We start from the raw sequence: 13145 nt of genomic DNA on the forward strand, positions 1-13145 counted from the left end.
TATTTACACTACACTTGCGGCGCATTACAATAGACTAGACTCCTACCTTTAGCGAAGCGGCGCGGATAAGAAAAGGGTAAAAGCTAAAGTTTATCCGGTAAAAACCCGGAAAATACTATTGTGATGGATGGGTGTGAACAAAAGAAGATCCGTCATTAAAACTAGGACATCTACTTTCGTTTTTTTATGTTCTGCACGACGGATTCCTCTTTAAGTTCTATGCAATAATGAAGAATAGTTAGTAAAGGTCTGTTGTTCGGTTTTATATCCACGATTCCTCCAGCGCAAGATCATGTTTATTAAAGCCGGGATCACGGAACTCTACAGACAAATCAAGAACATTGTTTTTCTCTCGGGGATCCTGGTATTTTTGTACGGTGAGTGGTGCATTATCTTAAACAAATGGTTTCACTGTATTGTCCCATAGGAACTCCCAGGCTGTGTATTCTGTGAAGCTGTAAACCACATTAATGAACACAGACAACCGCTTTTAGAGACTAACTGGCATAAACTTTGCTTTCCGTTTGACTTCCGGTATTCGCACATTTAGGGAGCGTCTATAAAGTTACGATTTTGGCATACACGTCTCTAACTTCAGTAGCATTTGGAAAGAATTCTTACAGTCATAAAAACAACTTTAAAGTGTTTATGTGGGTGTCAGTTATGATGCACACCTTTTATATTTTAGGTATTTAAATTTTAACTGTCAAATCAAATGTGCATTTCTCAGTTTGTGTAAATTTACTTAGGGTTCAGAGTATGTATTATTTCCCACTATAAATTCACACGTCTAGTACAATTATGTGGTGTTTTTCATTAATACAGTGTATACTTTTTTCTTGATTTACTCTGAAAGAATTGAAGTGAAATGTGACAACATGCCCCTGCCCCATAGGTGGAGTACATTATAACGTGACCAAATGACAGATTAAAATGTTATCTGATCTAATAAAAAAAATATAGCTATATATATATTCTGTCAATAAAATACAATTATCAACTTTTTCAGATAAATAATGGCATTTTTTAATAATTGAATTTGACAACAAACAAGACAAAAATACAGCTGTCACGTTTAGTGTTTGTTTTGTTTGCACCTGTGTTTCATTTATTTTAATCCCGGTCACTTGTTAATTAGTCCTTATGAGTTCCTTTGTCCCAGCTGTGTCTTTCCCTGATCTGTTCTGTGTATAGTTTGATAGCCCTGTGTTTCAGACTGTTCCTTGTTGCTGTATGTTTGGTTGTGCCGTTCATGTTTATTTTGTTCCAGTTTGCGAGTATTCAAGTTTATTCAAATAAGAACTGCTGCAATTAATATCCTGCATCCTTTCCTGCTTCTACCAGCCCGTTTTAATAAAAACTTTATTCACATTTTTATCATGGTTTCTCAATAGAATAGACTAGAATAGAACATAATAGAATAGAATAGAATAGAATTAAATAGCGGCTCATTGTAACATTGTGTGACAACATGCCCCGCCGAGCAACTGTGATTTAAACCCGGCGAGTGTCTTCTGCTGATTCTCAACTGTTAAATAACAGATATAAAATAAAATATTAATAATGATAAATGAAAAATTAATTTCAGTAAGAAATGTACTTTTGTTAAATAAATGTTCAATGATATCTTCAAAAGATTTTTTTATTTATTTTGGAACAATTCTTTCTGTGTATATAGTGTTGATATGGTACCTAGTAAATACACTAAGTTTTGTCATGCTGGCATGTGTGTAAAGTTTTAAACCATGTGTGTTACAATTAACCCCGTGTTAGTGTGTGCGTCGCTCACAACTATGACAAACATATGACATATACCTGACACCTAGATGAACATTTTACAGTTGGTGTTATCACTGTAAGACATTCTCTACAAATGCTATTGAGCGTTAAATTGTTGTATATTTTGGGTATGATCCCATACGGTAGTGAAATACATGGCAATTTTTACATATGATTTGACTGTTTACTTTATTAAATATCAGAAATCTAAAATGTGTGCATCATTCCTGACATCATGAACACTTATCACTGTAAGTCATTATCTTTAAATGCTATTGAAGCATTAGAAACATAAATGTAACTTTATAGACGTTTCCTAATTTTGCAAATAGTGAACATCAAACCAACTGTATCCCCGTTTTGGAACATGCAAATCCCACAAGAATCTTTCCTTTCTCTCATCTAGACACCGCAAGTGAACATGAGAAATATAATATTCATTAATGAGCTTACAAAGACTAAGTGTGTGTGCTAGTGCATTCCCAGTCTGCTTAAAATGTTAAATTACACATAGGCCTAACACTGCAAAATGAAAATTAGCTTGCCTTGTTTTACAGTAAAAAATATCTTTGAAATGTAAATCTTCATAAGGTATTAAACTTGTTTTCACAGACTGTATCTTAATAAGTAAATAAATCTGCCAGTGCTGTAAGACAAAATACATTTAATTAAAGGTATAGCGGAGGATCTTTCCGAATTTTAGAGAAGACCCGCCCTCTCCAATTTTTTTAAAAATGCACATGCGCAACACTCTATTTGCTCCCGAGAGGGAACGCCTATTAAGGCGAGGACTCAAGACATGATGCAATGGAGAAGTAGCTTGTTGCATTTGTGTAATAAATACTATGGTGAACACATTGTAATTATCGAAAATGAACACACAAGTTTTTAGAATATTTCAGCGTGATACCATTTACCATTTGGTCATAAGGCTACTTTAGACAAAGTGAGATGTTTACCTTGTCTACGCGGTGCATGACTTGTGCCAGGGCTAGCATCGCTAATCATAGCTTAAATTAACTTTTACTAGCAGTGATTTTAAATGGATTTCTCCAAATAGCATGACAAACTTTACCCGTCTAGTAGAATCTTCGCGACTGCGGCATCAGTGGGAAGCACAACCTGTGCTTCCCACTTACGTAATGACACAAGACCTTACGTAATGACACAACGTAATGACACAAGACACTTAAGATTGACACTTAGGTGGACCAATAGCATAGGCTACCCACCCGGAAAAAGAAACTCCTCCGCTATACCTTTAATTAAAGGCCCTCTGAAATCAAAATGTAATCAAATGCTCTGTAGAATCTGGAGCGTCCCGTCCCGTCCCGCCCCGCCCCGCCCCGTTACTTGGCTCAAACTGATACGGTCTGATAGACTTATTGGCAGAGAGGATTGAATCCAACGTATCATCAGCACTTGCATTCATTTCCTCTGTGCTGTCAATCACTTGCAGTCTGTGAGGTAAACTAAAAGCTATTGGCTATTTGAAAAGGGGGAGGAGCCATTCAATATGACCCGCCTTAGCTTCCTGTTTCAGTGGAAATTACGCCAACGCATCAAACACAGCTGCGCGTTTCAAGGCACTTCAGTGGGACTTTAAATGTAGAAAACTCAATAGTAAGAATTTGTTTTTTCTTTTTTCTACACACTCACCTGATCTTATGAGATTTTTTTCTTGGTGTTTCATGCAATAAAAAACATTCTATATTTGAAATGTGACTTTTGCCATGTAATAATTTGCATAGTTGCATTTAAAGAATAACTGTGGGATCTGCTTCCTGATGATGATGAATCTTTGAGGAACTGCTCTTGTTCGCAGGTGAAGCAAAGAGAGTGTCCGTCTTGGAGGGAGATTCTCTTACTTTACACACAAACCTCACTGAAATACACAAGGTTGATCTGATGATGTGGATGTATGGAGCTAAAAACGATATTATCGCTAAACTCAACGGAAAAAGTCAGACGTCTTCGGTTTATGATGTGGATGATGGGAGATTTGAAGACAGACTTCAGCTGGACAATCAGACTGGATCTCTCAGCATCAGTGACATCAGGACCAAACACTCTGGAGATTATCAGTTAAAGATCATCAGCACTGAGACCTCATTCCAGACCTTCAGTGTGACCGTCCACGGTGAGTACAGCAAGTCTCAGCATTTATTGAACAATTACAGTGATCAAGCTTTGAAATCTTAAAAACTAGTCCTGTTTGTTCTCCAGATGTGTTTTTTGCTGGGATAACAAACAGTAAAGAGGGAGAATCCGTCACTCTACATACTGGTGTTAATGAAATACAGAGATATGATGTGATTCTGTGGACGTTTGGACCGTTGAGTCCAGACTCTTTCATTGCTGAAATCAACATTACGATCCATAAGATCTCATGCAGTGATGATTTGAGATTCAGACTGGATGATAAGACTGGATCTCTGACCATCATAAACACCAGAACCACAGATACAGGAGTTTATGAACTACAGATCACCAACACTAAAGAGACCTTCTACAAGAGATTCAACGTTTTTGTTGGTGAGTAGAGCACATTTTAATGATCCTTCTTTGCAATTTTGTATGCTTTGTTATTAATACTAACAATGATTTGTTCAAATTCTATGGTAATATTATTATAGAACATGTGTGAAAAAATTTTTTATAACATAAAAAAACATGTATATATTTATATACATTTTTGTGTGGGAAATACCTTGAAATTGTTGTCAGGATTTGCAAAACAATGTTAAACTTTTAGGCATTTAATCTTCACAATTGTAATGACTTGCAGCTGGGAAAATATGAAGTAAATAAATAATATCAATTCATCACTGTCATAAACAGTAAAATACTATAATCTAGTGTAATTGTGTCACTAACCAGCAAGCAAATTTGAATTTAAAAGACGTCTAATAGCCGTTTAATAGCTAAGTCGAGTCTACAGATTGACCATGTCATGAAATGACACATGATATCTACAAGCTATGATATCTACAAGATATCATAAGTTGTGTATCATAGCTGTTCTATCGGGTCTATAGTTCACATGACGGTTAAATGACGGCTATTGTTGCTGAGTAGTCAGTGATTGGTTGTTTCACATCAAACTGCTGTAATACAGATTATATTTACAGGGAGGAAAAAAACAAGAAATCTGTACGACCACCAAAATAATAACTGTAAGAGCCATTTTGTCTTTATGTAAACCTTATGTAAGTGTGTGTCCAGTAGGGGTCTCTCTTTGGGTAATTGGTTACTGAATATAGGTAGGAACATTCCTTCAGGTGATAGGTGTTGCTGGAGGGAAGGTGCACACAGTTTTTTGACCGCTACGCTATGCCATGCTAAGTTATGCTATACCATGCTGTGCAGTAGGAAATCTGTACCGGTGAAGAACTTGGAACTGTTGATTTATTGACTGTTTGTTGGACTCTTGCTTACTATAAATGAAGACCAGTCACGGTAAAATAAATCTACAATGTAAGCTAATTAACTTGTGTGTGGACATTGCAGTGAATAACAACCCGAGCGTGCGCGTCCATTAACAAGCACCATCCATCAGCCCTCAGCTGCTTTAAGTAAAGGACTTGGCTGCTTACAATAACTAATCATATTTGAATCAGCGTCATGCTAACGATTAATGCATTATAAAAGAAAATAATCAACTTTGACTGTCATGATGAAACCCTGCAGTTTTAGCTCAAGGTCTAGCGGTTCTTTGCTTCCACATCCTACATTAAAAACATTTAATCCAAAACTACACAGCACAATCTCCAGTGTTAAATTAACACTGAGAGTGTGAATTATATAAACTCTGAGCAGATTGTTAAATGAACACTGAAGCAGTGTTAAAGTTAATGAGATAATTAAGTGAATAATTGAGTGATGATTGACCATTATTGAAGACACCTGATTCTAACAAGTAGAATCACTGAAGGAGAAAAACAGACTGTTTAAGGCCCTGTCCACACGGACACTGGTATTTTTATAACCGTGACTTTTTTTACGCGGTTCGGCCGTTCGTCCACACGAAAACGCACTGAAACCGAACATTTTTGAAAACCCCTGCCAGGGTGAGGATTTTCAGAAACGCCGGTTACAGTGTTGTCGTGTAGACAGTGAAACCGGGGTTTTTGCCTTGCGACGTCAGAGTGTGCGCCGTTATCCGCTGTGTTTGACGTCAGATTTGCGCTTCTGATTGGCCAACGTGGCTTTACGGTTAAGGTTTATATCGCCGCCTGCTGGCGTGGCATGCTCTTGACCGCACTTGATTGCGTGTTTTTGCGTTTTCATGTAGACGGAGACCGAGCATGTGTGGACGGGATTTTTTTTTAAAACGCTGTAGGAAAAACACCGGTTATAAAAATACCCGTGTCCGTGTGGACAAGGCCTAAGACCTCGTTCAAAAATCCGATTTTTTTGCAAGGCCGTTCACATTTCGAATTAAATGGGACCTTTTGTGATCTCCTGTGTGAACGTGAACGTGAAATGACCCAGAAGTGACCTGCATGCGCAGAAGAGTACTCAACAGTCAACGACTTCACTTGTTGTTTGCGGAAGTAGCTAAACATGGCCTGAATAGAGCTGTCCCCCCAAATATTAATTAAATCAGAAACCTCGCTTCCCTTCCATTGACTGGTCTCAGCATCGTCCGCCATAGTTGTTGTTTATCTTCTCATTCCCGTCTACTTCAACGCAGAATTATGACGTTTGTCGCATATCAATGACGTGCAGGTCGGATACATGTGACCTGGCCGTTCAGATTGAAGTCACATTTCAAAAGATCGGATACGTATCGGATTTGGACCACATACCCAAGTGGCCTGGGTCGCATTTGAAAAGATTGGATCCGTGTCGTTCAGACTGTCATGAAAAGATCAGATACAGGTCGCATAGGGGCAAAAAAATTGGAATTGGGTCGTTTCAGCCTGCAGTGTGAACGTAGCCAAAGTAAACGTTAAAAACATTATGTTGTACGAGGACTGTACTGCTATAACTAATAAAGTAAACCAGATCACCTTTTCAATTTGTTCATCTGGCTGTTATAACTCAGAAATTGGGTTCACAACCAACACCATCAGATCACCTTTTCTATTTGTTTATCTGGCTGTTCTAACTCATGTACAGCAGCCAAACAAACTCTAAAGTTAATGAGGGTCAAGAGCCCAACTAAAAAAAACACCGATCATCATAATAGTGACTTAAACATTCCGGTTTTCTCCTTCAGTGATTCTGCTTGTGCTCAGAGTTTATATAATTTACACTGGGGATTTTGTTGTGTAGCCATGGATTATCCCTTACTTATCTAATGCATAGTTTTCATGTACAGTCAGACTTTCTGGACACATTTACACTTATAACTGTCTCTCTCTAGCGGTTCCTGAGCCAGGTCTGTCTTCAGGAGCTTTAGCCGCACTGATTTTTGTCTGTGCGCTGCTAGTTGTGTCTGCAGTAACCGCTGGTGTGTGTTACTATCGCCGCAAGTACTCGAAACTAAAGCGTAAGTATTACAGAGTCAAGTTTCCTATGTGATCTACTTCAGTACTTAAAAAGGTTTCAATGAGATCATTTAGCACCATAAGAGTAAGAAACTGTTACCGGTGCTCTATTTAGAGACTAAAACTAGGCAATTACAAGCTATTAAACTACAAACTTTATGATTTTCTTGAAGTTCTGAAATTTAGAGCAGCAAACCACATGAGGTTTATTAGTCAAGTAAACTTAAATTTGTGTCTGTTTACTGATTTTACTGGCAGTTATATCAATGTAATTTATTAGAAACAACATGTTTATTCTCTGGGTGCAATGAACAGATGAAATGAAGACAAAAGAAGTGACAGAGGGAAATTCTGTCACTCTACACACTGGCATAACTGAACAACAGAGATATGATAAAATACTCTGGATGTTTGGACCTCAAGGCACTATCATTGCTCAAATTTCTGTAAAGACCAATGAGACTTTACCTGGTGATGATGAGAGATTCAGAGACCGACTGCAGCTGAACAGTGAGACTGGAGATCTCACCATCAGAGACGTCAAAATCACACAGTCAGGAGATTATCAGCTGAAGCTCATCAGCACCAGAGACAACAAATCCAAAAGATTCAGGGTTATTCTCTATGGTAAGTAGCTAAATCTTTTAGGCCCATCACTGAAGGTGTGTTAGATTTATTTTTAAAGTCAGGATACTGTGTTCGCAGCTCATTTTTACTAATGTGATTTCTAGGAGAAACAAGATGTTTAACTCTAAGAGGCCCCCATAATACACCTCACCCTTATTTGTTCTCATGATCACTTTTCTTCATGTTTGGGGTGCTCATGCAGTGGACTCACTACGATTCTCAGAGGGAGAAAACGTCACTCTAAACACTGGTGTTAGTGAACTACAGAGGGATGATCAGGTGCTCTGGAGGTTTGGGTCTGAAGACACCATTATAGCTAAAAGAGATAGAGACACCTATCGGCTCTCATATAATGATGTAGATGACGGGAGATTCGGAGACAGACTGCAGATGAATGATCAGACTGGATCTCTCACGATCAAAAACACCAAAAGCACAGACTCTGGAGTGTATCACCTACAAATAAATAATGTCTGGTTTAAGAAGTTTAGAGTTACAGTATGGTGTGAGTAGCCTGAGTTTTAATGAAATGATGATGTTAATACCCCTTATATTCAGCATTCAGTGAACCCGCATGCTCTTATGACAATATTTTTCTGTTGCATGTTTTGGCGTGACATGAAGTGGATACACTGAAAGTGACAGCGGGAGAATCTGTCACTCTAAATACTGATATTCCTGAACTAGAGGAAGACAGTAAGATCCTGTGGACACATGGAGATAATGACACCTGCATTGCTGAAATCAACAGAGCCACCAGTAAGATCTCAGTTTACCGTGGTAATGATGTGAGATTCAGAGACAGGCTTCAGCTGGATCATCAGACCGGATCTCTGACCATTTGGAACATCAGCATCACTCATTCTGATGTTTATAAACTCCAGATCAGCAGCCACACAGGGAACAGATGCAAGAGATTCGTGATTGTTGCAGACGGTGAGTCTCTCATGACTTTTAACACAACAATAATTTATTTTTAGATCAACAAAACTTTTAGATCTACTAGATCTAGCCTAGACTAGATCTACTAAATGTATAGATGCTCTGAAATGAACTAACCCTCGAATGGTTATCTAAATGTGTTTCACTGATCTTATGAGCACATTTCTCTTCTATATGGTTCTCTGACATGAAGAAATCAAAGTGCGAGTGATGGAGGGAGATTGTGCCGAACTAAAAACTGATGTTCCTGAACTACAGAGAGATGCTCTGATACTCTGGATGTTTGGCCCCGAAGACAATCTTATAGCTAAAGCTGATATGGAGAACAATAAAATGTCAACATATGATGGTGTTAATGGCAGATTCAGGGACAGACTGGAGCTGGACCGTCAGACTGGATCTCTCACCATCACAAACATCACAAACACTGACTGTGGACTTTATAAACTCAAGATCATTAGCAGCAGAGAGACCAAATACAAGCGGTTCAAAGTTACTGTTCGTGGTGAGTAGCACAAGTTATTGATTATTATAATGATCTTATTTAGGTCAGATCTCTGTGCAGATGCTATAAAAGGCACACAGCTTTCTAGTAGTTAAATATAAAATGCGCAAGTAATAAATGCCTTAGTTAAAATGTTTAGTAAAAATTATCAAATAAAAATAATTCAGTTTAAAGTAAAAAGTCCTACATCCATGCCCCAGTATTAAAATGCAAACATATATAAGCACCCTTTATTAAAAAGCCTTATATTTGGCTAAAATGTGTCTTTGATGACATTTACACTCTGTATGGCAGTGTATTGTATAGAAACAGTAACACACTCTACACAGCAAAATCCCCAGTGTTAAATCAACAATGCTCGGAGCAAATATGGTCCCACTCTACAGAGTGTTAAAATAACACTGAAGCAGTGTTAAAGTTAATTAGATACTTAAGTGATTAATTAAGTGTTGATTGAGCATTAGTGATGCACACCTGCTGTTAACAAACAGAATCACTGAAGGAAATAGAAACACAAGAACTACAACTGACTTTAAGTCACAGCCTTAGATTAAATCAACTGAAGATAAAAAGAAGACATTACATCTGTGAAGATCTCAGCAGGAGGATTAAACAACTCCACAAACAGCATTACCAGCTTCACTTATTACTAAACAGACTGACTTTATTTCTGTTATATGTCTTTGGACAAAGGTTTAGACGTCGATGTTTTGAAATTGTTGGTCCCCATTATGGTGATCAGTATTTCCTTTAGTTGGGCAGTTTGACTGTGCAATTTTGGTCTTTGTTATAATGTTTACCAAAGTATATAATGTGTTACAAAGGTTGCCAAAAATTTTAGACGTTCAGGTGTTATAGTTTTCATTATTATAAATTTGAATGATTCACTAATCTTATCCCTGACAAAAGTTGTCATTTGTTATCAATAACTCTCACTTTTTTTGACACAGAGCAGACACCCTGAATTAAAATATTTTATATACATTGCTGATTTTTTTTGAAAATCATTATTATTTTTGAAACAAAAGACATCAATAATCAGTGTATGATTCTCAACAATGGTGACATGCTTCATGCTGCAATGCATGCTGGGAGCCATGAGTTTTATACTATGGTGCCTCCCAGAATGCTTTGCGGCATAAAGGATGTCACCATTGTTGAGATTCATATGGGGATTCTTGATGTCTGTGTGTTTGTCCAAAGATTACTTTCCCAATAATTAAAAAAAAAAAATTAAATCAGCTTGATGACTGATCTGTAGAAAGAAATCAATGTTATTATTACCAAATAACCATTATCATTACATGATCAAATTTGTGAATTTTTGTACTTTATGATGTTGAAAACTATTACAGGCCTATCACCTGACCATCTTTGTTTCTGGCTTTCTTTGCAACCTTTGTGTGTTTTGGTAAACACTGTTACAAGGACCATGAAATCACATAATAATATAATAAGAATCAAATTGCCCAACTAAAGGCAATACTGTTCACCATGATGGTAATTTTTAAATGGTGACTAAAACATCGACATCTAAACCTCTGTTAATTCTCAATAAGAACCTCTGTAGACGTCTGACAGAAATAAAGTCAGTCTGGTTAGTAATAAGTGAAGCTGGTAATGCTGTTTGTGGATTTGTTTAATCCTCCTCTGCTGAGATCTTCAGAGATGTAATGTCTTATTTGTATCTTCAGTTGATTCAATCTAAGGCTGTGACTTAAAGTCAGTTGTAGTTCTTGTGTTTCTCTTTCCTTCAGTGATTCTGCTTGTTAACAGCAGGTGTGCATCACTAATGCTCAATCAACACTTAATTAATCACTTAATTATCTAATTAACTTTAACACTGCTTCAGGGTTATTTTTACACTCTGTAGAGTGGGACAATATTTGCTCCGAGCAGTGTTGATTTAACACTGGGGATTTTGCTGTGTATGCTGTTGCAACATGAATAGTCATTACTGTCTTTTCACCATCTGTGATTCTTTCTGTTTTCTTACAGGGAACAGAGGGACAGATATCAACAGAGAAGATGCTGAGGAATCCCATCAGAGAGAAAACTCAGAGGGAATAGCCTTGCTTCCAATGAACAGCAGCTGTAGTGTTTGACAGATTAATCTCATTCCCATTTAAAATGAACCAAAAAACTATTTTTTTATTGTATAAACCACTAACTTCCACCCCACAAACAGACACTTAATCCCTATTTTAACAATCTAAGCTCATGGTCTAAAGCGCAGGGCGCAAGTGCATTTAGGGCGTCCGAATCCACTTTTGCTACACTATAAAAAATTGCCCTGTAAAATTACAGTAATCTACTGGCAGCTGTGGTTGCCAGCAATGTACTGTTAATTTACAGCCCTTTACCGTTAATTTACAGCTCTCCTTTTTACAGTATGTTACCGTAACAATACCATGGAAGGTAACTCATATCATTTGGGATACCGATTGCTTTAAACCGCTCGAGTTCAAAAACTAGCATTTATACTGATAGTACCATAAAATTCCTTCATTAGAGTCCACTGAAAATGAATATCTCTTTATATAAAACTGCAAACACCTAATATGTAATAGTGAATGAATTAAAAACATGATTTTAACTAAAGGCTTTGCAGTTCCTATAGAGAACAATAGCATACGTGTATGTGTTAAAGTACTTAGCAAGGAGATTGTCACTGCATCAGTAACTACACAGTTACTGCTTTTAAATAAAGCAACCGGCAGCATAACATCAGTGTTTCTCTGCTCATGTTTGACTGAAGCAGAGGCTCGACTCTCGAGCACAATGGTGACCCACCAAACTCATTCATTAAACTAACAGATCTCTCAATATCATCCTGTGCAAAACACATAAAACACTTCAGTTTAATATTTACTCTCCTTATCAGTTATTGACTTTGCATAACTTTTTTCTATGAACTTTCACTAATATTTCAGTGAAATTAACTTCTTTTGTTTAATACATCTGACTAACATTTTAAAGTGATTAACTGTTTTTCCTTGATTTTACAGTAATCTACTGGCAGCTGGGTTGCCAGTATATTGCTGTTTTTCTACAGTTTTATGCCGTAAATTTACAGGTGATTACTGTTAAAATACGCTTCACTCTGTTCTTTTTATTTTACACATTTAACCCTTTCAACCCCACTGCAAAATCTTCAGTTTTAAATGAGCACTTGTGTGTCCACACTACAGAGTGTTGGAGTAACACTGAGGTAGTGTTAAAGTTAATGATATAATTCAGTGATTAATCAACTGATGATTGAGTATTAGTGATGCACACCTGATGTTAACAAGCAGAATCACTGAAGGACAGAGGAACAACAAGAAGATAAAAAAGCGAAACACAAAAACTACAACTGACTTCAGCCACAGAAGATATTAAATCTCTGAATATTTCAGCAGAGGAGGATTAAACAACTCCACAAACAGCATTACCAGCTTCACTTATTACTAACCAGACTGACATATTGACAAATACGTCTACATAAAATCCTTTTGAGTATTAACAGAGGTTTATATGGTATTTTTGTTTCATTTGACGTTACCATTATGGAGATCAGTGTTTGCTTTAGTTGAGCTCTTGACCCTTGACTTAAACCTTAACATTTCTTTGCCTGCTCTAACTGTGTTTTTGTAAAACACATTTGTTTTGGCAAAAACAAAGCCAACAAAAATGAGATCAGGTGTCTATGATTAGGATGTCATTATATAATGTTTGGATCACAGCCTGTGTCTATTCCTTATTCTTAATGTGTAGATTACTGTAGAAACTACAGTAAAAGAACAAGCAGGGCTGCA

At 37.1% G+C, this 13145-nt stretch overlaps 2 protein-coding genes across 2 annotated transcripts in view; both read left to right on the top strand.

Moving 5' to 3' along the window:
- LOC143746091 (uncharacterized) overlaps positions 1-13145 on the top strand; it is a 606033-nt gene that overhangs the window by 127699 nt on the left and 465189 nt on the right. The window lies entirely within an intron of this gene.
- On the top strand, positions 117-12073 carry LOC143746071 (uncharacterized). The gene is made up of 10 exons (XM_077237791.1): positions 117-178; positions 284-377; positions 3605-3919; positions 4006-4314; positions 7151-7276; positions 7590-7901; positions 8104-8406; positions 8526-8837; positions 9037-9348; positions 11347-12073. Exons 1-10 carry the CDS (start codon positions 128-130, stop codon positions 11451-11453), a joined length of 2241 nt encoding a protein of 746 aa, XP_077093906.1. The 5' UTR covers positions 117-127; the 3' UTR covers positions 11454-12073.

This window comes from Siphateles boraxobius, unplaced genomic scaffold (assembly GCF_051911475.1).
Source record: "Siphateles boraxobius isolate OS27281-9 unplaced genomic scaffold, OSU_SipBor_1 21, whole genome shotgun sequence".
Classification (NCBI taxonomy): domain Eukaryota; kingdom Metazoa; phylum Chordata; class Actinopteri; order Cypriniformes; family Leuciscidae; genus Siphateles; species Siphateles boraxobius.

Bases quoted from the DNA above. Each gene is read 5' to 3' on its own strand.
- LOC143746071 (XM_077237791.1), top strand. From the start codon at position 128: ATGGGTGTGAACAAAAGAAGATCCGTCATTAAAACTAGGACATCTACT. The intron at 179-283 runs GTTTTTTTATGT...CGATTCCTCCAG, and splicing joins AAACTAGGACATCTACTTTC to CGCAAGATCATGTTTATTAA. The intron at 9,349-11,346 runs GTGAGTAGCACA...GTTTTCTTACAG, and splicing joins GTTCAAAGTTACTGTTCGTG to GGAACAGAGGGACAGATATC.